The sequence below is a fragment of the Sapajus apella genome, unplaced genomic scaffold, assembly GCF_009761245.1.
Source record: "Sapajus apella isolate SASKATOON/1434 unplaced genomic scaffold, GSC_monkey_1.0 scaffold47, whole genome shotgun sequence".
NCBI lineage: Eukaryota > Metazoa > Chordata > Mammalia > Primates > Cebidae > Sapajus > Sapajus apella.
Window position 1 is genome coordinate 12,583,300 of NW_022436987.1, and position 25,726 is coordinate 12,609,025.

General features: G+C 49.2%; 1 protein-coding gene across 13 annotated transcripts in view; it reads right to left on the reverse strand.

Moving 5' to 3' along the window:
* The window catches only part of ABCC8 (ATP binding cassette subfamily C member 8), an 83,800-nt gene extending 68,770 nt beyond the window's left edge, over positions 1-15,030 (reverse strand). For 5 of the 13 annotated variants that reach the window (XM_032240865.1, XM_032240863.1, XM_032240862.1 and 2 more), the window contains exons 1-5: positions 14,778-15,029; positions 13,020-13,161; positions 8,789-8,910; positions 2,322-2,488; positions 478-720 (exon numbers count right to left, since the gene is read on the reverse strand). In XM_032240865.1, coding sequence (XP_032096756.1) covers positions 478-720; positions 2,322-2,488; positions 8,789-8,910; positions 13,020-13,161; positions 14,778-14,925 — 822 coding nt within the window. In that variant the 5' untranslated portion in view covers positions 14,926-15,029. Of the gene's footprint in view, positions 1-477; positions 721-2,321; positions 2,489-4,268; positions 4,449-8,788; positions 8,911-13,019; positions 13,162-14,777 lie in introns of those variants that run through there. The other 8 variants (XM_032240870.1, XM_032240868.1, XM_032240869.1 and 5 more) reach the window with 6 other exon arrangements.
* Between the last annotated feature and the right edge of the window lie 10,696 nt (positions 15,031-25,726).

The window sequence follows — 25,726 nt, forward strand, 5'->3', positions numbered from 1 at the left end:
GACAGGTCACAGCCTTTCTCAGGGCCTCAGTTTTCTCCTCAGTGACATGGGGAGATTCCTGCCTGGCTCAACTCACAGTTACAGTAAAGATCAGGCCACTAACACCCCTGCTCTCCAAATCAAGTGAGCACTACAACCTTTATTGTCGTTAAGCTCCAGAAGAAAGAGCACATGGCATGAGAGTCCAGTGGGGGCCACTTCCCTTCTCAGAGCCTGAGTTTCCCCATCTGGATGAAGATGTTGGACTAGATGACCTAAACAGTAAGGGCCATTCCAATTGTGCCTGTCCTAGGAACCTTCAGCCCTGCCTGCACTTGTCCCTGGTTCACTGTGTGACTTAAGGCAAGCTTCTCCCCCTCATGAGCCTCAGTTTCCGCTCTTGTCCCACCAGAATTTTGATCTAATGCCCTTTGAAGTCCCTCTGTGACCCTAAACCAGAAGGCAGGGAATGGATGGTGTGGCTGTGCCCCCACTGACCACCTGGGCGTCAAAGGCCTCGCAGAGGCGCTGGTAGTTGGTGAGGGCCCTCATGGCAATGGGCAGCTTCCCGATGGCTCGCAAGTCGATGGGCTTTTTGTGGGCCGTCTTGATGAAAGCATTCATCCACCAGTAGGTGCCTTTGGACAGCAGATTCACAAAGGGTTGCAGGAAGCGCACCCCTAGGTCCTGCAGGTCCTCAGGTGGCTTTACCTCCCTCGGTGTCTTGAAAAAGATGTATCTCTGTGGGGCACATGGACCATGGGGGATGGGTAAGTGCAACTTCTCACCACTCCCTACCTTGTCCTAGCAAGGACCTGGGGTTGTGATATTCCACGCTTGATCTCTAACAGATGGGGTCATCTTTCACCTATAATTATTATCAGCAAAAGAACTCCCCAATACTTTTTGGCCACTAATGTCAGGGCCTTCTGACTTTAAAACTGCTCATTGAGGTCGACTTTGAACCCCTCTGGCTAAGCTGGGTTAGGAAGGAGCACGAATCTCTCATATACTATCTTCTCCACAGATCTAAGGATGCTACAATGTTTCATGTACAGTTCACAGAACTCCAAGTCATACAGACCTGGGTTTGAATCCTGCCTCCTCCATTTGCTAGCAAGGTGTTTTTGGACAAGCCTCATCTAAAATGTTTCCTCATCCATAAAGGGGATGCTGCTTGCATCACAGGGCTCCTGTGAGGGTCACTGGAGCGGGGGCACATAAGGAGCTTTGTGCCCTGCAGATAGCCAACTAAAAGCAGAAGAATCAGAGAAATGCAGGCAGTCCAAGTTCAAAAGGGCTATAGCCCTCGCTGCTGGCTGGAAGGTAGGGAAAGGGTTTTCTCACTCATTGCTGGTAGATTACAGTCTTTCTGGAAGGCAATATGTAACACTGATCAAAATTTAAAATACACAGACCCTCTGACCCAGCAACACTGCTCCTTGGACTCTCTCTCACAAAAATAAAAGCAGCAATACATAAAGATATAAGTATGCTCAATACACCATTATTCATGAATGCAAGAACTTGGCAACAGAGTGAATGCCCATCCATAGAGAAACAGCTGAATACATTATGGCTTATCCATTTGATGGAATATTATGCAGCCATTAAGAAAATGGAATTAGCCATATCAGATGGCTTGAAGGGAGTCCCAGGAGGTATTTGTTGGGTGAGAAAAGCACAGTGCATAATATGATCCTATTCTTATAGGACAGATACTGAGGGGGAAACCTACCTATTCACTTGTGTTGCGGGGGAAAAGCCTGAATAGGTATTTATTTAGATAGACGCATATGGTATTATATTAATAAAAACAAAGCATGGAAAGACAAATGAGGTCATTAATCTGGGCTACCTGGGGAGGTAAGGGCAGGGGAACAGGAAGTTTAGAGTCTGGGGTGGGTAAGAGAGAGGGAGGCAGGAGCAAACATAAAGAAAAATAAAACACTTACTCATTCATGTATGCGTGTGACTGTATGAATACATTAAAACACAGAGAAGTACCCCAACCTCGAAAAAAGGAAAGTAAGAGAGGCCAGTGCCTGATGCCTTTTTCCCTCTCTATGGGAGAAAAGTCATCCTCCAACCTCAGTGAACACACTCATCACCCCCTCTCCCTCTGGGAGCCTGAAGTAGAGCACATGTGGGCCAGATGCTATGTCTTTTCTGAAACTTCCCTCATGCCCTCACTTCCCTTTAGGAGTGGCAGGTAACGAGCTGACCTCTTCTCAGCTTGGCTGAGAGGCAGGGTGGGGACCCGAATGCTGGGCAGGACAGAGGTCAGAGCCTCCGCTCCCCACCCCTCACTGGCCCAGGTGCATCCTTGGCGGCCTGCTTACCCTCACCCTGATGACATTGATCTCCACGAGGAGCAGCATCCCATAGAGGATCACCAGCAGCCCCGTGAGGCAGAAGCGCAGCTGTGAGAAGCCGATGGCGTGGTCCAAGAACTTGACAAACTTGATGGTCTTGGTGATGAAGGCCAGGGTCCAATATACCAGCAGGGCTGCCAAGGAGAGAAGAAAGACTGCAGGAGACGTGTGTGCCTCGTGTGTGCACTCACTCACATGATGTGTGCAAGTATGTGGCAGAGGAGGAGACAGAATGAGTGTGTCCAGGTATGTACATTTCCGAGTAAGAAGATGTGCACGTGTGAATACATCAGAGTGCCTGACTTTAAGATGACTCATATACATCTTAACATTCATGAAAAACACCAATAATCTCATTGATTGACCTTGTCAGACAAATGTCCCTTAACAATAAATGATCATGTGAAGAATAGGAAATTTATTTCTTGAATTTAACTAAGTTACAGGCACTGTGCCAAGTAAGCACTATAAACACATGATCTCATTTATTCTTCTCCATAGCTGTTCAAAGAAAGTACTGCCATCACCCCCAATTTCTCAGACAAAGGAAATGAGGCTCAGAAATATTAGGCAACTGATCCAAGGCCACACACCCATTAAGAGGCAGAGCTGGGCTGGCCAGATGCTGGAACCCATGTGTGCAAGCTCCATGCTATAATGACTTTCTTGGGGAATTTTTAAGTGAGGGAGATATTAAGGGTCACTCAATCCAGCCTTTCATTTTACAGATGAGGAAACTGGGGCCCAGAGAGAGGACGTGACCTTGCCCAAGTACACTGGCAGCCAGGGACAGGGAGAGGGTGAAAGCCTAGGTTCTGGTCCTCAGAGCCCACCACAGCATGATGATGGAGCAGGGGTACAGGGGATACAGAGAAAGCCAGCCGCAGTTGCATGAGGCAGTGTCATACAGGTGTTAGTGGTGGTGGCCCTGCAGCCAGATACACCTGGGCTCAGAGCCTGTGACATAACAGCTGTGTGACCTTGGATTAGTCACTTGGCCCTCTAGAGCTTAGTCTCCTCATCCATTAAGTGGGAATAAAAATAGTGCTACCTAGAAGGTCCTTGCCAGAAACATATGGAAAGCATTTAGTGCAATGAGCCTCACACGAGGCGGGTATTCTTTGGACATTAGCTGTTATATTTTTATTATCTCCAGGTTTAAGACCTGGGGCAGATAAACATCAGAAGCTATCAGTAGAGTCTACCTTAAATTCTCACACATGCCCCCACCTCAATCTGCCAATAAATCACCGTCAAGCTTCCAACAACCAAAACCAGCAATAATCTGTGAAGTCCCCTTTTGAGGGTGGCAAGACTTTAGCACCAGCAGCTCCTTCCCTCCTCCCTCCTAGACCAGATGCGGATAAGGTCAGCCTCATGCAACAGAGCCCCTCTTCAGAGGGCCTGAGTGAGGGAGAGAGACTTTCCCCCTGCCCTGTATCCCTATGTGGGCCTGGACATGTATGCCAGAGTTCCTCTTGGTGACAAATCTGGGGTCTGTCCTGCATGGCTCTGGGTTAGGAAACAGGTTGAGATGTTGGGCCCCACCATGTGCCCAGGTTGAGCTCACACAGGGGGATCAATGCTGTCCACCTTGGGTCCCTGCATGAGGACATTAGGATGGGGGCAGAAGCATCTGCCTTCTGGTCCCACGCCTCAAGACTGGGATAATGTCCCCCAGCTCAGTCTGGTCTCTAAGTCTTGAGGAACTCTACAGCTGAAAACTGTCCCCCTGCCTCCATTCCACTCTCCCAGACAGACAGATTCTATCCCAGGCATCAGAATCCCTTTAGCCCTTAGTGAGAGCTGCCTACTGGAGCCGGGACTTGAAAATATGCCTCACATTTGTCTTGTCCTGAACACTTGGTCTGATTTGCTCTTCATAACAACCCTATGACTTAGGCGGGAACTTACTCTTCCTGCCCACGTGGGGAATCAGAGGCTCAGAGAGCTTGGATGTCTTCTGCAACGTTACCCAGGGAATTAGTGGTGGACCCAGGACTAAGCCTGGAGGTTTTTTGCACATTCCTGTCCTGCAGGGCCCAGTGCTCAACCTGTTGCCAGACACAGCAGTGATCAGCAAAAACTAAATGTCTGATGAGAGGAGGGAAAAGGAAGGAAAGAGGCATAACATGGGGGCTGCTGGTGAGCTCCCATTACTCCTTCTCCCTCCGTTCTTCCTCACCCCACACCTTCCATTACCAAATGCTGTCTATTTCACCTCCTAAATATCTTGAATCTGTCTACTTCTCTCCATTCTCGTGGTACCACCTAAGTCATCATGTCTCCTCTGGATTCCCGCTCCACCCTGAGAGCCTTCCCATTGGTTCCCCCACTTTCCCCCAACTTGTTCTCCTCCAACCTGGTCTCCATAAAGCAATTATTATGATTATGTTGAAAACGCCTCAACACACCCATGTTCATTGCAGTGTCATTCACGAGAGTCAAGACATAGAAGCAGCCCACTGACAGATGAATAGCTAAACAAAATGTGGCATATCCATACAGTGGAATATTAGCCTTAAATAGGAAGGAGATTTCAGCCTGATGCAGTGGCTCATGCCTGTAATTCCAGCACTTTAGGAGGCCGAGGCGGGAAATCACCTGAGGTCAAGAGTTCGAGACCAGCCTGGCTAACTTGGTGAAACCCTGTTTCTACTAAAAATACAAAAATTAGCTGGGCATGGGCATTTGCCTGTAATCCCAGCTACTTGGGAGGCTGAGGCAGGTGAATCGCTTGAACCTGGGAGTCGGAGGTTGCAGTGAGCTGAGATTGCACCATTGCACTCCAACTTGGGCAACATGAGCAAAGCTCCATCTCAAAAACAAAACAAACAAACAAAACAAAAAGGAAGGAAATTTCAACACATGCTACAACATAGATGAACCTTGAGGACATAATGCTCAGTGACATAAGCAAGTCATGAAAAGCCAGTGTATGATGCCGCTTAGAAGAAGTACCTAGGGTACTCAAATTCACAGATAGAAGGTAGAATGGTGGTTGTCCGGGGCTGCAAGGAGGGAGATATGGCGAATTATCATTTAATAGATACCGAGTTTCAGCTTGGGAAGATAAAAAAGTTCTGAAGATGGATGGTGGTGATGGCTATACAGCAATGTGAATATACTTTTTTTTTTTTTTTTTGAAACAGGGTCTTACTCTCTTGCCCAGGTTGGAGTGCAGTGGCACAATTTTGGATCACTGTAGCCTCCACCTCCTAGGCTCAAGCAATCCTCCTGCCTCAGCCTCCAAAGTAGCAGGAACTGACTACAGGTGTATGTTACCATGCCCAGCTAAGTTTGATTTTTTTTGTAGAGTCAGGATTTTGCCATGTGGGCCAAGCTGGTCTCAAACTTCTGAGCTCAAGCAATCCACCTAAGTTTCCCAAGGTGCTGGGAAACTGAGGCATGAGCCACCGTGCCCAACTATGAATATACTTAATGCCACAGAACACTATACTTAAAAACAATTAAGATGGTAAATTTTATGTTAAGTATGTTATACCACACAGACAAACATACAGACACCCCTTCCCATTGCTGTTGGGATAAAGACCAACATCTGTGGTATGGCCTTTCAGCTGGGCGCGGTGCTCACACCTGTAATTCCAACACTTTGGGAAGCTGAGGCTGGCAGATTACTTGAGGCCAAAAGTTCAAGACCAGCCTGGTCAATTTGGCGAAAACCCAGCTCTTCTAAAAATACAAAAAATTAGCCAGCCATGTTGGTGCGCACCTGTAGTCCCAGCTACTCGGGAGGCTGAACTACAAGAAACCGCTTGAACCTAGGAGGCAGAGGTTATAGTGACCCAAGGTGGCGCCACTGCACTCCAGCCTGGGCACAAACAAACAAAACCCAAAGTCCAGCTCCCCTCCACTTTGAGCCTGAGCCACTCATATTCTGAATTTTCTAATGTGATTTGTTCCTTCTGCCTTGGGGCCTTCGCGCATGTTCCCTCTGCCTGAAGCACTCTACTCTCCCTTCTCCCAGTTGGCTCCTTCAGTTCTCAGCTCAAATATGACTTTTTCAGAGAACACTTCCTTGGCCTCATCTGGGTCCCAGGATCATGGTTCCTTCATGGGACAATGTAAGCTGCATCACAGACCCCCTCTGTGTGGGACTCCATACCCAGGCCAGACATCAGCCTCCTCAGAGGGCTGGCCATTCTCCCATTACCCATTGCCCTCTGTCCCAGCTCACAGGCACGTCCCTCCACTTTTCCCTGTTTGAGAATTTCTGGCTCTGTGGAGCCTCCTTTCCAGGGAGATAACTCCAACAAGGGGAATGGAGGGAGTTAGTCTTTGTTCCTTGGAAAACGACCGTTCCATTCAAGGGTGGTAACTTGTGCTTTAAAGAGAGAACATTATGTGTTTGCTGGAGAATGAGAAAATGAACTCCCCGGATGTCCAGACAGGGTGTTTCCGGAAGCACTGGTCAGCTAGGCTCTGGTGGTTAATGAAGGTTTCTCTAGAGACGAGGAGCTGCTTCAGAAATGGAGGCAGGCATCTCCCCTCTCAACCTGCTTCCCCCAGCTCCCATACATACTCATGTGGGGGTCCCTGGGCCAGGGGTAGGGGGATCACCTGGATAAGCCTGATGGAGCTCAGATCCCGCCTTCCATAGAAAGGCAGACCTGTGATTAGCGCAGGAAACACCCTCTACTCCCTGACAACACCGCAGTGTCACTGGCTTAGCACAGAATGTTCCAGACTCCAAATGTCAATTCAATGCTGTGATTCCTCAAAATCACAGTCTGACTTAATGACACACTCTGAATACAATCTAACTGCCAGATGTACAGCCCCAGCCTCAGACACGCAGGCTGAGCCCCAACACAGAGGCAGACCTTTGGATTGATACCTTTGCCCCAAGGACAAAGTCTGAGGGCCCTTAGACGTGCGTTCTCAGTAACTGTTAGGAGATGTGTGGATGCTGGACTCTCGGCTGTGCCCCTTGATGAGCTAGATTACTGCCAGTTATTTAACCTCTGAGCCTCAGTTTTCTGATATGTAAAAAGAAAATATAATATTACCTACCTCATAGAATTGTTGCAAGGATTAGATGAGTTAATATACATCACATAGGTGGGACGGCACCTGGCATACACTAAGTACAAAATAAGTATTTGCTGTTATTTTTAACCTCTCAGTTTCAGCATCCACACTGGAAAATGGGGATATTAACAATACCAATAAGGAGGCAGGGGAAATTAGCCTATGGGGCAATGAATGTAAGGAATATGGCACGGAGCCTGCCCCACGACACATGCTCGGTGAACATCAGCCATCATCCTGTTGCTTCTGCCTGGGACTCCAGTCCCGCAGTGTCAGAGCTCTAAGTGGGAACTCCTTCCCGAGTCTCTCTAAATGTTAGCAAACCTCAAGCTCTGGTCATGGAGCCTTTCTTTTCTCTCCCCAGGTGACCTCATCCAGGCTCAAACTTTTTTATTTATTTATTTTGAGACGGAGTCTCCCTGTCACCCAGGCTGGAGTGCAGCGGCGTGATCTCGGCTCATTGCAACCTCCGCCTCCTGGGTTCAAGTGATTCTCCTGCCTCAGCCTCCCTGAGTAGCTGGGACTACCATTGCATGCCACCATGCCAGCTAATTTTTGTATTTTTAGTAGAGACAGGGTTTCTCCATCTCGGCCAGGCTGGTCTCAAACATCTGATATCAGGTGATCCACCCTCCTCAGCCTCCCAAAGCACTGGGATTACAGGTATGAGCCACCATGCCCAGCCCCAGGCTCAAGCTTTAGGTGTCATCTACAAGGCTCACCTCCTGGAAGTGACCTCCCCATGAAGGCACAACTTGCTTATCTAACTGTCTGCTTGACACTTGAGTTGGGTGTCTCTGTGACATCTCATACTCGATATGCCCCCAACAGAAAACTTGATCTCCACCACAGCCCACCTCCCCCTCCTCTGACACATCAGTTATTGATGCCACAGTTCACCCAGGCACTCAGGCCTGGAGCCTGGGACTCTTCCTCGCTCCTCTACTGACCCCTGCCCTCACCTCCTCCCACTCTTCCTCTTGCTCATGGCTTTGCCCACAGTGACCTCTGCCAAATCTGTCATTATCAGAGGTCCCTGCACTTGCCACTTCCCTTGCAGGGAACCCTTTCCCCCAAATAGCTACATGCCCACATTTACCAGAGCCCTTCCCTGACCAACCTATGTAGATAGCAACATTGCCCCTGCCCTCTACTTGATTTTCTTCATAGCATCACCACCACCTATTTGTTTGTTTGTTTGTTTATTCACTCTCTGCCTATCTGTCTCCTTCACCAGACTGTAAGCTCCATGAAGTCTTTTTTCTTCTATTCGGAAACTCTACCCTCCGGAGCAGCACCTGGCTCATAGTGAGTCCTCAGTAAACATTATCTGAAGAAATGAATGAAGGTACTGCCCCTCCTTCCTACTCCTCACCTACCAATCAGCAGCTTGGGGAAGTTGGAAGTCTCGATGTTGTGATAGTAGACCACGGAGGTGACAGCAGCCATGAACGCCATCCCGGCTGGCATGTACAGGTGGAGGTGGCGGGACTCGGTCACCCTGAAATGGGAGAGAGAGACAGACAGGATGGGACGTGCTAAGTGCTGCAATAGAGCAGCCCAGGCCTTGAATTCCAAAGCCCAAACACCGAACCTTTATAGCATCACTGTATAGACTGCAGGGCCCTTCAGTTAATGGGCATATTTGGGGTATGGGCTGGGCAGAGATGCCAGTACATGGAGTAGAGCTGGGGATATGATCTGGAGGCCTTGCTGGAGGCTGATCCCTAAGCACAAGGGTCCCTGGGGTCCCTTGAGTGGTGCAGGGGCCTGTATGCCACAACTCACCCAGTGACAGCCCCATTTAACATGAACAGCATAAGTCAGCATTGGCACCCTCCCCAGGGGCTGTGATAACAAACTGATGAGAGTCAATATTTACGGAGCATTTACCCTGTGCCAGGCACTGTTCTATGCATGCAGTATACGTTAACCCATTTAATCTTCATTAAACCCTATCAAGTGGGTACTCTTAGTCTCCCATTTTATGGTTGAGGAAAGTGAGGCATGAAGAAGCATTTCCGAGGTTACTGGTTTTGTCTCCTCCCTTGGGGTGGGAAACAGGGCAGTCAATACCAGTTCATACTTTCTTCACTTTAACTCACGGAGGCCTCTAGGTGGGTGGACTCTGGCCTGGGTATGAGACCCAGAAGCAGCCAGAGCCTCCTCCCAGGCCTCAGTCTCCCCCGTGCCTGGTGAGGAGGGTCACTGTAGTTGGTCATGATCATGCCCTTCCACAGCTCCCTCCTGCAGACAGCAAAACCCACTCTGCTCAGCCTAGAAAGAAAGGCCCAGGCTATGTGCCCTCCAGCCACTTTACCAGAGCTGTCCAGGCTGCCCTTTCTGCTCCAGCCCCGTGGGACCCTTTCCATTCCCAGATGGTCTGCTACAGCCTACTGCTTCAGTGCTGCCATTGCCCACCAGGCTACTTCCATCCAGTGTGCCAAGGGTCCCTGCCCTTGAGAAACTGATGGTAAGGAGGGGGCCGCCATGCTCAGAGCTAACTGTTGGGCTCAGCAGTCTAGGGAAGTGATACCACCGATGTGCAGAGGCTGAGAAAGCACAAAGGAGGGGATGGGCAACCAAGGACAGCTTCCCAGAGGAGATGGCACCAAGCTGAACTTTGAAGGATGCATAAGAGTTCAATAGAGAAGGAGGAAGGACATGAGGAGAGCCATGCTGTGACCTCAGTGAGTCTGGTGGGACTGAAGTGCAAGTGTAGAGGCAATGTGGGCTGTCCACCAAAGAGCATCTCCCTGTCATTCTGTGCCAGGAGGACCACAGGTTTGCTCCAGAAGCAATGTACCCAGCCCCAGGGAATAGATGGTGATTGGTTTAAGCAGCCAGGCAATTCCATACCCCTTTGCCAATGTTGGTCCACATATTCTGGCCAGTGAGATGTCAAGGAAAGAATGATCTCCCTCATAAAGGAGAGGCATGTGAGGAGCATGCCCTTCTGCTCATGCTAAGCAATACCCAAAGCTAGGCAGCCACCTCGCGAGCATGGGGGAGAAAGGCTGACACACAGAGAATGGTGTGGAAAGATGGGAAGGGGCTGGGTCCTGAAAACATCAACGAACCACCAAACCAACCTGAAAAGACAAACTGCACATTTCTTGTTTAGTGAGACAGTAAATATTGATATTCTTTAGCGGCTATTCTCCAAAAAAGGTCTTCAAACTAATACAGAAGGTACAAGAGAGACAAGGCCAGAGAGCAGTCATGAATGGCAACACTGGGCACAGCCAGCAGCCTTCCCAGGGATCTTCAAAACTCTTGCCTCTTTACTCCGTGAAATAATTTTGAAACACCTTCTACTCTCTCACACAATTTTAAGCTGACATCTAAACATGTTTTACTATATGTTTACATAAATGCTTTTTTAAAATAGGAGGTAGAAATGTTAAATTTTAGAAAATGAAATAAGATGAGGATTAACCACAATTGAACTAAATATTTCATGGCATGGCTTCATAGAATAGTTTTTAGCTGTTTTGTTAAATAATACATACTGAATCCATTCCATGTGGTTTGGGAGTAAAATAAAAATAAAAAAAAATACACACTGAATTAGTTAAGAAATTAGGTAAAGTTTTATATACAGGCTTTATGTAGTATATAGTGGTCTGGGAAAACACTGTAGTTATTAAAAAAATCTTCTCACTAACTTATCCTGGATTGATTGTTCTGAATTCAGAGCAGCACACACAGAGATAATACCCAAAGGAAGAGGGGAAGCCCTACAGGTTTAAGATGGCTTAATTAGTCACTAATTGAGACTCACCCTAAATCAAATCAGGGCTGCCTTAATCAGCCCCCACTCCCACCTGCCCCCTAAATTTCCAGACAGCTCTGAAAACCCAGGCTGGATTAGATTGGGGGTATCACGAGGGTCTGTGACTTCTGTCTGCTCTTTTCCTGCCCCTTGCTCAGGCTTGCCTGCCCCAGGGGTTGGAGCTCACAAAGATCAGATGACAACTGCTGGGCTCAGGAGCTGATCTGTGCTCTGGGGAGGAGATGGCCCTTTGCACTGAGCTGAAGCAGTTTGTGGCACAGGTGCAGCCACACATAGAAGAGAACTGCTGCCTCCAAGGAAAGCAGTTATTACAGAGATCACTGCTGAAGCCAGGATGCAGGGACATTGGGGGAGGGAAAATGGGGAAGGGGACGGAGAATGAGGGAGCGTTTCCTCTGTGGTTTAACCCAACTACCAGAGCCAGGCAGCGCTGGCAGGAGTGCAGTCTGGGTACAGTCTGATTCCAGCACAGGGGGCGCTGGAGCTCAGATACTAAAGCCAAATATCCCTCTCCTCCACCACTCCCTCTCCTGGCAGTCTCTCGCCCTTGCCGGTTAGTGGATTCTTAATGAGATGGCTGCTCCAGCTCTTCTGTCCTGACTGCTGATGCACCATTTCTGTCTGCAGCTATCCTTACCTAGACTACTGCAGTCAATGCTAAGTGCCGCTTCTATTTTACCTCCAGCTTCTCCCTGCCTCCAGCCTGCCCTGAACACCTCCTCAGGTTCTCACCTGAGTGTTGTGCTGATGACATCCCTCTTCTCACACTGCTGACCAAATCCAACCCAAACATGCAGTCTGGGGATCACAGTCCTCCTGAGATGCCCCAACCTGGGTTCCCAGCCTCAGCCTCCATTGGTCCCCAGCCTGCGTTTAATGCTCCAGCCCCAGCGCTGCTCCCTAGCCCTACTGGCTTTTCTCCTTGGTGCCTTTTCTCTTCCCACAGGCATCGCCAGCTCTCTCTCCTTCCTCCTCTGTGTGTCAGAAACCTAGTCACCCTTCCAGACTTCTTTCCAAAGCCCTCTCAACCACCGAGCTTGCCCAACTCTGCCTTCCTCTCACCTCCCAAAGTACTTATTTGTAATAGGGTTCCATTTATTCTCCTAAGGACCCAATAAATGTTTATGGACTGAATAATGTTTATGTTTATCATATGTCTTGCATTGTGAATACAAACGTGAACAAGACTCAGATTCTAACTCTTAGGCCTTTCTGACTTGGAAGGCAGTTTTGCAAATAGATGTAAGCTTTAACATACAGTATGATCTGGGCTGTAGCAGAGGTGTTAACAGGTACTGTGAGGCATTCCCCACTCCCACACTTCCACAAAGGGAAGGTGGGCATGGGGAATGAGGCCAGAGGCAGGTGGGGCTGACTGTGAAGATCTTGGATGCCGGGCTGAGGATGTGAGACCACATTTTTGAAACAGCTGAGAACCAAGGAAAGATCTTAGGCAAGAGTGGGTGGCATGCTTAGATTTTTTTTTTTCCAAGAAGGTAACTAGCAGCTTGTAGAAGAGGCCTGGCATTTTCCACTGGAGTTGTGGCATTCTCATAGGCTCTAGCATTATTTTACTGGGGCTTGGCATGCAGATCCGTGTTCCCTCTACTCTCCTGAACTGATGGCAGGGCCTGGGACTCACTTGTGTCCAGTGCCTGGCTCAGAGAGGCTGGCACATGGGAGACATTGGGTTGCTGGATGTAGCAACTAAAGATATGGGCTTGTGGAATGCAGGTGAGCTGGGGTCTCCTCGGGCCTTTCAGGAAGTACCCTGGAGCAGATTCGCTTTCCTGAGTCCTCACACAGTCACTTACCCATCAGACAGGATGCCCTCCGCAATCTCACACACCAGGACGAAGAGCAGCATGAAGGTCAGGATCCACCGCAGATTGTGCCCGGGGAAATGAAGCCATGTGCTGTGGTGGATGTGCACCTTGGAGCTCTGACTGCCCCATCCTGCAGGGAGAGACAGTCAGAGGCAGGATGCCTGGCCCACCTGGAGGAGGAGGGTGCCTGAACCCCAGAAAGATGCTTGGACATTGGGTCCACGGTGGGGGTGACACCTACACATGAGGATCCCCAAGGCTGGTACATACGAACTAAACGTCCAACCCATCCAGCCTGGTCCTATGCTGGTGCCTCTCCTCCAGGCCGAATGAGACAGGGTCTTTTTTTTTTTTGAGACAGGGTCTTGCCCCGTTGCCTCTGCTGGAGTTCAGTGCCACGATCACGACTCACTGCAGCCTTGATCTCCTAGGCTCAAGCAATCCTCCTGCCTAAGCCTCCTGAGTAGCTGAGACTACAGGTGCACATCACCATGCTCAGTTAATTTTTAATTTTTTGTAGAAAGAGGTCAGGGTTGGGTGGTATCTCACTATGTTGCCCAGGCTGGTCTCAAACTCCTGGGCTCAAGCAATCCTCCTGCCTCAGCCCACCAAAGTGATGAGATTACAGACGTGAGCCACTGTGCCCTGCCCAGGTACCCGATTATACATGCTAACTTCTTGTGTGACAAGTCATCAGGTTAGTGAACCATTTGGTTGAGAACAGAAGTGTAAATGCTGTTCTTTTTTTATTTTTGATGCACATATGAGCACATATTGTGTATATTTTTCTTTCTAATTTTCTTTGTTAATAAGTAGCAACTCTGCTTCTACAGCAACCTCTTGTAAATCTAATTTTGTGGCAATCTTTCCTTTCTTCCCCAAAGCTGTATGTGAATTTTAAGATTTGCCTTTTTTCTGAAAGTGAATGAACACGTTTTAGGGAAGCAGGGGACACCCTATAAGTTGATAGACCTGACTGGTCTGGAAGAGTCAGGTCTTGGAGAGAGATGAGGGTACCTCAGTGGAGAGGCACACGCGATTGTCCCGACCGTGGCGTCCAACTTTGCAAGCAAGGACGCCGGGGTCGCTGAGTCGGCGAGTCGGAACTAATTTGCGCAGAGCCTGAAAAGTTGCGCTCCGGAGACACACGCCCGGGTGAGGTGGCGGGGGAAGGGGACCCAAGTCTCTAGCTCTCGCCTCTCTCCTCGCTCAGGGTGCGGGCCCGAGACTGTCAGAGATCACGGACCACTAAGGGGCTCAGCCGGATGAAAGCATAGGGGTGCGCGGGGCCTCCATCCCAGCCCCCGAAGCACCGGCCGCCGTCCTCCCTAGGCCCAGCAGCGGCTGACAGGGAGGGTGCCTTGGGGGAGGGGTGACCCGACTCCCTAAGCTGAGCCACGGAGGGTGGGGCCCGACCCCTGTCCACTTTCCCACCGCGTGCAGAGACCTCCTCTTTCCCTTTCCTCCATCCCAGCTCTTGGTCCTGCAGAAGCAAAACTTGGTGATCGGTGGGTCACAAACATCCGCTGTGTTTGGTGCGGGATCGGGGACACCGGGGAAGTGAAGGGATGAGCGGGTGTGCGAGGGCAAGGACCGGCGGGCAGGACATAGGGCAGGGGACCCCGGGAACGAGGCGAGCCGGTCGCGGGCCGGAAGGGGACACCAAGCAGTGCAGCGCGCAGCTCCTCCTTCTCCTCCCTCCCTGCTCTCCCGTCCCCTCCTCCGCGGCTCCGGGCGCAAGCTCACCGATGAAGAGGATGGGGAAGGTGATGAAGAGCAGGAAGACGTGCGGCACCACGTTGAGCGCGTCCACGAAGCAGCCGTTGTTGAGGACGCCCTGGTCCACCCGGTAGGCGGCCGAGTGGTTTTCGCTACCGCAGAAGGCCAGGGGCATGGCGGCGCGGACGCGGGCTGGGCTCTGGCTCCGCTGGCTCCGCTGGCTCCGCGCACCTCCCGCGCCTCCCGCGCCTCCCGCGCCTGTGTCCCTCGCAGCTCAGCCGCTCCGCCCGGCAGTCAGGCCCCCACCCTCCCCCAGGGGCCCCGCCCCGCCGGCCTCCCTTTCCCGCACCCCGCCCTGCTCCGCCACCTGCGGGGCCCGGGGGGCGGTGCGGAAACCGACCTGCCACGCCTGCGCCCGCTTTCCAGATGTAGCGGCGCGGGCTCACAGATGTTGCCTGGGTCGCTTGAGTACCCCGCTGCGCGCGCGCGCTGGGGATGAGGGGAAGGGCAGGCAGGGATGGGCAGTGGGGTGTGGGCACGCTGGAGACTGGGTGGGAAGGAGAGTGGGGCGTGCAGAAGAGGAGAGGAGGGTCCTCGTGGCCTGCAGCGGGCGAGTTCGGGGTCCCGAGTGTGAATTCACCTGGGCGTGGTGAGGATGGATGTCCAGAGCTGAGGGATGGGGACAGAGTGGCGCGTCTCCACCCCACATGGATGAGAAAAGTGGGGCAGAACTTTACCTTGGTGGGGGGGTCTTTGGACATTTTCAAAAGTGGTCCAAGGTGGGGCGTTCCTAGGTACTACTTTACACCATATCTGGCACTGTCTCACCAGGGATCTCCCAGCACTCTTGCTAAGCATATGTGCTAATCGCTTCCATTTTTCTGATGAGGAAACCCAAGCTGCAAGGGAGCTGAAGGGAGGCCAGTTACATGACTCCCCCAAGGTCTCAGTGCCAGCAAGCAGTGAAGCATAGCTTGAACCCAGCTCCTCAGGTCCCCCGTCCCCACCCCCACCATTTGTACTCAGGCCTCTGGTGCATGACAACCCTACAGCGACTGGCAGACCAGTGGGTAGAATGGGTGACAGCCCCAGGCTGAAGAAGAGGAGCTTTAGAAATGCATCTGGACAGACGGATGTGAGGCAGTGGAGAGGGACTGAAATTCTTAACCTGACCCGGAACAGGCTTAGTGGTTGGAGGACGCTGTAAAGACAGTGTTATGTCTTCCTATACATTTTGGAGAGATTCTTACAAGACTGTGGCCCAAAGAAGTTTATTTCTTATGTAGAAATAACAGAAAATGGGATTTGGGGGTTAGATTTAAGAAGAACTTTGCAAGTTAGGGATATGAAGCATAACTGCACATGTTCTCAGGAAGGGTCAGGGGAAAACAGAAGGAAGACCCCTTCAGCCCCTTTGCTTATAAGCTTCACTGAGCCTGCCCTGAGGCTGCTGAATCTGGTGGGCCTCAGGAGCATGCTGTCAGCAAGACCCAGGCTCTGCCCAGGCCCTGAGGCAGAGGGCAGGTAGGATTGGGTGAACAGCCTTGGTAAAGCAGGAGCTTAGGGTCTGAAAGCCTCAGTTTCTGGCTTTGGAAAATTTCTCTGAAGCCAAAAGATGTTTCTTTCAGCATCAGCCAAAATAGTGAAAATTTGGTGGCAGTGAATCTCCAGCACCAGGGACAGGGGTTAATTAACCTAGGAAAATGCAGCCTCTGGGAAGGTGCTAGCTGAGTATGTGTAGTCAAATAGAAAAAGTTTACGAGATAGAGTCAGGTGAAAAACGGCAAGCAAATTGTGCTTCCCATGATTGCAGCCATATGAAATATGCATGCTTGCATGAAGCCTGCAGGAAAAGGTCAGACTTGGAAATATGGTAACGTGGTGCTCAGTGGGCAATAGCCACCTTTGCTGTGGTTATCATCATCCCCTTTCTTTAAAAATGAGACGACTGAGCTTCAGAGAGATGACATGACAGGTGCAGGTCACCCAGCAAGATTTTTTCTTTTAGTTTCTTTTTCTTGCTTTCAAGGCTTTTTTCATATTTTCTGCAATGTTGTTATTTTGTTTTGTAGTTGCAATTTCAGTTTTTCACACTTTCGGCAGTGCTATCTTTCTTTCTAGCAGTAATATCATATTTACTTTTAAAGAACAGGGTTCCTAGTCCTGGCTCTACTGCTACTAGTTGTGTGATTTGGGGGGTAAGTTGCCATTCTGCACTCCAGTTTCCTTATTTCTAAAAGGAAAAGACAATAGTATGGACCCCAGAGGATGAAGATGGGATCATGGGTGTGAATGTGCTTTGTAATTTGGGGAGATGGTCTAAGCTACTTTATCCCCTGGGTGACCACACATGGCAGCCCCTCGATCAATCAGGGCTATTTAATGGTCTCTCCCTCGCCTCACAGTGCCTGGTGTAACCCTCACACTTGCCTATTCTGGGTCATTTAAAATAAACAAAAAGTCTGGTATTAAGGGAGCATCATCTGAGACTAAGAGAGTATTAAGTCTGAAGTCTTGGGAGCCAGTGTTTGCTATCTCTAGCACAAACAAACTGAACAAATTCCACCCTGCACCTAGCTCTACAGTGAGGACATGCAGCACACTGTCCACCATGTGGGTGGGAGAGTTACTTTGAAAAGTGTGGAGTCAGGTGCACACGGAGGCATGAAAGGACTTCCTTTGTAGTATATGGGTTGTAATCCTGGAGTCAACCCAAATGCTCATCAATATGGGGCTGGTTCAAACAGACAAAACCCAAACAGACAAAAACCAGGTATTGTCTGTACTGTGGGATGCTGTGGAGCAAGCGCAGAGAACAGAGTTAGGCTTACTGGCATGGGAAAATGTCCAAGACACAGACGCAGAGCAGCGTGTGGCACATAAAATCGTTTGTCTGTAACAGGGCTACGCATGCTTCTTTGGGGAGATGCTGGGTCTCTCGTGCTTCCCCATCTCCATCGATGCCTCCTGTTTCTCTTGCTAGGGGCTGGAAGAAGGTCAGACTCTGGGAGCTTGCTCTGAGCCAGGGTACCTCCCTCTGAGAATTCCCAGCCATTCTCCTGGCAAAATGAAAACCAGGGCTGGATTTTAGAGACTGGATTCTCACTCTCAATGGCTGCTGGGTGGGTGTGGCCTCAGGCAGAGTGCAGGAAAGGGGCTGGCCGCAGAGATTCAGAAAAGTCCTTTCCACATCCCTTGAGCCAGCGAGGTTAAGGCTACAGTGAGCCATGATCAGGCCACTGTACTTCAGCCTGGGCAACAGAGAGGGAGATCCTATCTCAAAAAAAAAGGTCACTTCCAGCTCTAATGTCATTCTGGCCTTAGTGCCTTTGTCTCTTTCTAGCTGACTAGGTGTGCCAGCGTTCCAATGACCATGGCAGAGAGGGTCATTGCAATGACAATGGTGACATAATGGAGTGGGGTGATATTTTAAGAAACGAACCCTTTCAATAACTCCAATCAACAGTGGGCTGCTTAAAAACAGACAAAAGCAAAACTCGCGGTGTGATCTAAACTCCAGAATAGTGGGGAACAAGTACAGGACCTGAGTTCAGGTGACCACACTGAGTGGCAGAGACATGTCCTCTTCTGTCTCCTTCAGGTGCTCCAAGCCTGTGTCCATAGGGGATTTGGGAAGACTGTAGAACCAGTGAAAGAGAGGACTGAGATAGACACAAAATGTCTTAACTGGAACCTGGGAAGGAGAAGAGATCTCCGGTCTCACTGCCATCATGCCCCATGTCAGGAGGAGGGAAGTAGGGGAAGAAGTTCTTTAGAGAGGGAGCCTGTCCCCAGCCTCCCTGCCTGTCAGTTTTAGGGGTGGCTGGGGTACAGCCACCCAGAAAGGGCAGGTTGTGTGTAGGCTGTGTCAGAAAATCCACACAAGGGCTTTTTAGGTTTTTAAAAAAATTTTGGCCGGGGACGGTGGCTCAGGCCTGTAATTCCAGCACTTTGGGAGGCTGAGGAGGGTGAATCATGATGTCAGGAGTTCAAGACCAGGCTGGCCAAGATGGTGAATCCCTGTCTCTACTAAAAATATTTAAAAAATAGTAGGGTATGGTAGTGGGCACCTGTAATCCCAGCTGCTCGGGAGGCTGAGGCAAGGAATTACTTGAACCCAGGAGGAGGAGGTTGCAGTGAGCCCAGATTGCACCAGTACACTCCAGCCTGGGCAACAGAGCAAGAATCTGTCTCAAAAAAAGTTTGTTTGTGTTTTTTTCCCCTGTAGGGATGGGGGGGGGGTCTCACTGTATTGCCCAGGCTGGTCTTGAACTCCTGGCCTCAAGGGATTCCCCTCCACCCTGGCCTCTCAAAGAGTTGGGATTACAAGTGTGAGCCACTGTGCCTGTCCCACATACACGGGATGTTTTGAAGAAAGGATTTCTTGTTCCAGGGCAGGGCCACCAGATGACAGAGGCAGGGGACCCTCAGCTGTACTTGAATGGCGGGGGTAAGGCAGGAACAAGACGAACTCTCCCCAGTCTCTTGGCACCACATAACCGGGGAGGTGGGAGAGGAATTCCAAGAAGGCCCAAGGTTAATGTTTTCCACCAGCCTAGTGGGATGGGGGCTTGATATAGATATTAAACAGCATTCTTGTTCTTGACCACTTAGGTTTTGGTCCAAGATCACCCTCACCACAGTGACATAACCCAGAAGGGTTCAGCTGACTCATGGCCTGGTTGCTCTATACCTTGAGGTCAGTTAAGGTCAAACTGAGCATCTCCTTGCATCCTCTAAAAGGGCCAACTCCCAGTTCGTTGATTAAAAAAAATGAAAGCTTTACTGAGCTCTTTACAGAGAGCTGGAAGAGGTGTAATTCACATATCTCACAGCAGAAATGTAGTAAAAGTCCCCATGTCTCCTGTCCACCAAGAGGTCTTCTCCCTTGCGTGTATCTCATATCTCCTTCCTTTCTTCCACACAGTGTCTTTTTGAAAAACATGCCCCTTGAGCCCCAGAGCAAGTCAGTATTTGCCTTCAGCTTGCTTACCCACTTAGGGCTTCTCAAGCAAGCCTCGCTCCCTTCCCAAGCTGCTGGTCATCCCCAAACCTGCTCTCTTCCTGGGCAGATTATTAAGGGGGCAGGAGGGATGAGATTTTCTTCTTTTTGTTTCACCAAGAGTTGTTGAGTGCTTAGTATATGCCAACCACTTTACGTGCTTTAAATCTCACGGTAACCCTTCCTAGTAGTTACAGCTCTCGGGAGAACCGAAGCTCAGAGAGGTTAAGCCCCATTCCCAAGTCACACAGCTGAGAGTTGGTACAGAAAAGACCCAAACTCAGCGACACCTGGCTTCAAAGCCTGTGCTGTTAACCACTTCTCATAGGGATCCTGGGGGTACCAAGGATTTTTCTGCCTCTGAGACTTTGGCTCCTGAGGAGGTAGTACAGGGCCCAAAGAACAGACCTTTGGGGAAACCTGTGTATCTCTGCATTTTGCCTTTTCTCTGTGTTAGAACCAGAAAGAAAGGCCTAGTTCTATTGCCGGCATCAGTCAGGGGACCAGATGGGAAGATTCAAGTGTGAGGGGGCCCTGCTTCCTGGGGCCTTACCCGTGGGTGAAGCAGGCACACAAATGACCCTCCAGTGGTCTGCTTTGCAGACAGCTGCCACTGTGAACGGAAGGAAATGATGTGTGTGAGTAGCATGCAGACAGCTCCTGGTCTGGCCCAGTGCTGTGGAATCCCATAAGGTGTGCTGGCTGAACCTGCTCCCTGCCCAGGGCCACACTGCCGCAGACTCTCTCTCAGGGTTCAGCCAAAGAGGACAAAGAGAACGCCACTCTCTGGCACAGCCAGGACTCTGACAGATGCCTCTGGCAGACACAGCATGGCCTCAGCTGTCTGGGCCTGGAGGGTCCTGCTAGAGCTGGGGCCGAAGCCAGGTAACTTGAGGGCACTGCTCAGTAATTTCCCATTTCCTGTACCTTCCTCCCCTCTCTGCAGAGGGACTTCAGCTCCTGTCCTCTGAGCAGAGCTTGCCTAAACCCAAACTCTGTGGTGGGAAAGTTTAGATCCTGGCTTTACCCCTGACCAGCTGTGTGACCTTGGGCAAGTCAACCTCCCTGAGCCTTAGCTGTCAAGTAGGAAGAAAAGCCTCTCTCTTATGGACCGTGTGTGTGAGCAAGCCTGGCACGCAGGAGACATTCGACTCAAGCTTTCCCACTTTCAGAACAGCCGAGGGCTTCTTGCCTGAAATCCCAAGATACTGATTTTTTTAAAAAAATAATTGATTGAGTTCCTACCTAGTGCCAAGTCATTTATTACATTGTCTGGCTTAGTCGCCATCTGTCTTTAAGGCAGGTAGTGTGATCGTTATTACCAAGGTGAGAATAAGGCAGAGTGAAAACCTTGGTTGTCCAAGGTCATCCAGCAAAGAAGGTGGCAGAGTCCAGGTTCCTTCTGGGCAGCTTTATGAGATATAGGGATGGGCTTAGGCAGGGGTGGGAGAAGTGAAGAAGGCAAAAGCGGGAGTGGAAGCTGTCCATTTGGAAGGGGGTGTGAGGTGGTGCGTGGGGGGACTTGTCTGGAGGCAGTGTCTGCAGAGCAAGCCCCTTGTTCTTATTTATGTATTTAATTTTTAATTTTTGTGGATGCAGAGTAGGTGGATGTATTTATGAGGTACATGAGATATTTTGATAATGTGTAATGATCGCATCAGAATAAATGGGGCGTCTATCACCTCAAGCGTTTTTTTTTTTTTGAGACAGAGTGTTGCTCTATTGCCCAGGCTGGAGTGCAGTGGCATGATCTAGGTTCACTGTAACCTCTGCCTCCAGGGTTCAAGCAATTCTCCTGCCTCAGCCTCCTGAGTAACGGGGATTACAGTGCACCACCACGCCCAGCTAATTTTTATATTTTTAGTAGAGATGGGGTTTCTCCATGTTGGCCAGGCTGGTCTAGAACTCCTGACCTTGTGATCCGCCTGCCTCAGCCTCCCAAAGTGCTGGGATTACAGGCATGAGCCACCATACCCTGCTGCATTTATCTTTTCTTTGTTTTATAAATAATCCAGTTATACTTTTTAAATTACTTTATTTTAGTTTAGTTTTTGAGATGGAGCCTCACTCTGCTGCTCAGGTTGGAGTGCAGTGGCACGATCTCAGCTCATTGCAACCTCCGCCTCCTGGGTTCAAGTGATTCTCCTGCCTCAGCCTCCTGAATGGCTGGGATTACAGGCCTACACCACCACAACTGGCTATTTTTTTTTTTTTTTTTTTGTATTTTTAGTAGAGATGGTGTTTCATCATATTGGCCAGGCTGGTCTTGAATTCCTGACCTCAGGTGATCCACCCACCTTGGCTTCCCAAAGCGCTGGGATTACAGGTGTGAACCACCTGTAATTAGTTATTGTAAAATGTACAGTAATTTATTGCTGACTGTAGTCACCCTGTTGTGCTATCTAAATACTAGATGTTATTCATTCTCTCTAACTATATTTTTGTACCCATAACCATTCCCCTCTCCCCCACTCCTCCACCTTTCCCAGCCTCTGGTACTTCTACTCTCTATCTCCATGACTTCTATTGTTTTCATTTTTAGCTCTCACAAGTGAGAACATGTGAAATTTATCTTTCTGTGCTTGGCTTATTTTGCTTAACATAATGATCTTCAGTTCCATCCATGCTGTTGCAAATGACAGGATCTCATTCTTTTTATGGCTGTGTAGCACTCCAGTGTGTATAAGTACCACATTTTCTTTATCCATTCATCTGTGGATGGACACTTAGATTGCTTCCATATGTTGGCTACTGTGAACAGTGCTGCAACACACATGAGTGTACAGATATCTCTTCAACATACTGACATCCTTCCTTTTGGGTGTATACACAGCAGTGAAATTGCTGGACCATAGGGTAGCTCTAGTTTTAGTTTTTTGAGGAAACTTCAAATTGTTCTCCACAGTGGTTGAACTAATTTACATTTCCACCAACAGTGTCCGAGAATTGCTTTTTCTCTACATCCTCAGCAGCATTTGTTTTTGCCTGTTTTTTGGTTATAAGCCATTTTAACTGGGGTGAGGTAATATCTCATTGCAGTTTCGATTTGCCTTTCTCAGACAATCAGTCCCCTGTTCTTATTCAGACTTGGCTGGTTGAGTGTGTGTCTATACGTAACGTATATAGTTAACTTCTTTGTTGCAATGGACTGAATGTTTATGTACCCCCCAGCCCCAAATTCTGATCCCCAAGGTGACGGTGTTAGGGGCTGGGGCCATCCAGAGATGATGACATCATGAGGGCAGAGTCCTCATGAATGGGATTACTACCCTTATGAAAGAGGCCCCAGAGAGCTCATTTGCCCCTTCCACCACTTGAGTTTACAGTGAGAAGACGGCAGTCTATGAGGAAGCACGCTCTTACCAGACACCAATTCTGCTGGTGTCTTGATCTTGGACTTCACAGCCTCCAGAACTAGAGGAATAAATGTCTCTTGTTTATACGTCACCCAATCTATGTTATTTTGTTAGAGCAGCACAAACAAACTAAGGCATTGGTGCACAGATGAAAACTTGCTGTATAAATGGAGGTAAGTGTGGCCACATGTGAGACCGTGATTCTGTGGGAGAGGAGCGAGGAAGACCCTTCTCTGGTACTTGGCCAGAGAAGAACCTCTCCACTCAGGGCAAGAAGAACCCTGAAAGGGAGAGAGAGTGTGGGAGAGAGCATTAGGAGTGAGGGAAACATGGAGACAGACTCACAGCCAGTGCCTAGCGTTTACCTTCTGTAAGGCGACATTGCCAAAGTGTCTCCTCATGCCCCACGTTGAGCCACAAGCTATTTTTAGCTAAAATTTGTATACTAAAATTTTAAATTAGTGAATATATTAAATTTTAGGTTTTTTTTTTTTAATATCCAGTGTGTCCTTGAGAAGATAATTATTTAATGATGTGAGTGCTCTGAGGCTTGGGCAGAGGACAGAGCCTAGAGACGTTCTGTTTAGAAGCGCAATCCCGGCGGTTTGGAGACAAGCATCACCTTTTCCACTGAAGCCAGAGAAAGCATGTAAAATTCCTCTGCTAGAGACTGGTCCGCTGGTGGGATGGAGTAGGGGAGGAGGGTGTGGAGGTGCTGCTCATTCCCCTAATTGGGGAAATAACCTGGCTTAGTCAGGGGGTGCGCCAATATGTAACTGAGACAGTCAGTAACAGGCATTTATGAAGCACCTGCTGTGCCAGCTGGATTACTCTGTAAGCCTGCAAAGTCAGTATTATTGTGTCCTTAGGAAACTGAGGCCCAGAGAGGCTAAGGGACTTGTCCTAGTTCACACAGCCCAGTAAGATTCAGAGCCTAGCTTGGAACCCAGGTTCAGCACTTGGAACCCATGTGCTTTCTGTACTGGTGGTTCTCAAAGTGTGGTCCCTGGGGCCAGCAGGATTACATGAGAATTTGTTAGAAATACAAATTCTCAGGCCAACCCCTAACCTACTAAATCTGAGACTCTAGGGGTAGAGTTCAAATATCTGCTTTAACAAGTCCTCCAGGTGACTCTGATGCATGCTAAAGTTTGAGAACTATTTCTCTCCACCACATTGTCTCCCAATAAGGAATAATAAGAGATGGTCCCTCCCCAAGGGGGGTTACAATACGGCTAGGAAAACCAAAGGAATATATATTTATTGAAAAATAAAAAGTTGGCTGGGCTTGGAAAGGAAGCTTCCTAGAAGCTTTAGGGGAAAAGGTGACCTTGAGGGTTGGCCCAGTCTGTACAGGTGAAGAAGACAGCCTGGCTGGGAAGGGTATACCAGTGTGTGCAAAGGAGGGGCCACTATGATATGATTTTCAGATGCAGCGATTGAGCTAATGAGTCTTTCTAGGATGACGTGCACTGAGGGGAGTCATGGAAAATAATAGGGTGAAAAAAAAACCAAAAACCAAAAACCAAAAAACAACAAAAAAAAGAAAATAATGGGGTGACAAGGGGCTGGATTGTTAGTGCTTTGAAACTTTCAGCTAAGGAGTTTCCCCCCAGAGCTTCTGCCCCTATAGGCAACCGTCATTCATTTGACAATCTACATTTACAAAGCACCTGCTGTGTGCATCCTGAATGGGGCAATGGAAGCTAAAAACAGGTCTTCCCAGAGGCTGTGCTGTTTCCTCTTGGGGACAGCACCTCCAAATCCCCCAGCCATCTGAGGACCTGCTTCTCAGCTTTCAGCACTGGGCTCCTGTGTCACTTCCTAATTAACCCTTTCCCGATTCTTCCTTGAAGTGATCTGACTTAAAGCCCCCCCGCAACCCTGTGTCCCCTTCCCTAAGCCCACTTACGGGCTCAGAGTTAGGAGCTGCAGACCTGAGGTGGCTGCCAGCTGGATGGCTGTTGGACTGTGTCGAGGGTCTGAAATCACATACGACAAGATTTTGCTCCTTGGTACCTGTCAGGAAAGCCATGGGGCCTGCACAGTAGTCTGAGCTGGCTCACTAGTTTCAGGATCACCCTTGACCAATGAAGAGTCTGTGGCCAGAGTGGCTTGTTGTGCCACATGCAGGCAGAGTGGGAGAGACTACTTCCTTGGAGGTGACTGCCTTCTGTGCTTGCGGAGAACCTGCTGTCGTCGGCCAGCCTGTAACCATCACACTGTTTGCACACGTGGATTGTGGAGAAATAACAAATTTCCTTCAATTTCTCAGTGCTCCTGTAAAAAGCCCTAGCCTCCTGAGATTTGGAAATGTATATGACATAAAGGAAAAGAATTTGTGCTTTCCCCTTCCTTAGAAGCATTCTGCCCTTTATATAAGCAGGAGAATCAGTTCTGTAGCTATTTGTCTAGTTAATGGTGCTGTTCTAAAAGGATAATAAAATGTATCTGCCCATATGAGGCATATGGAATAGTCAGATTCATAGAGACAGAAAGTAGAATGATGATTATGAGGGGCAGTGGGAAGGGGAGAATGGGAGATATTATTTAATGGGTACAGAGTTTAGTTTTACAAGATGAAGAGTTATTAAGATGGGTGGTGGTGATGGTTGCAC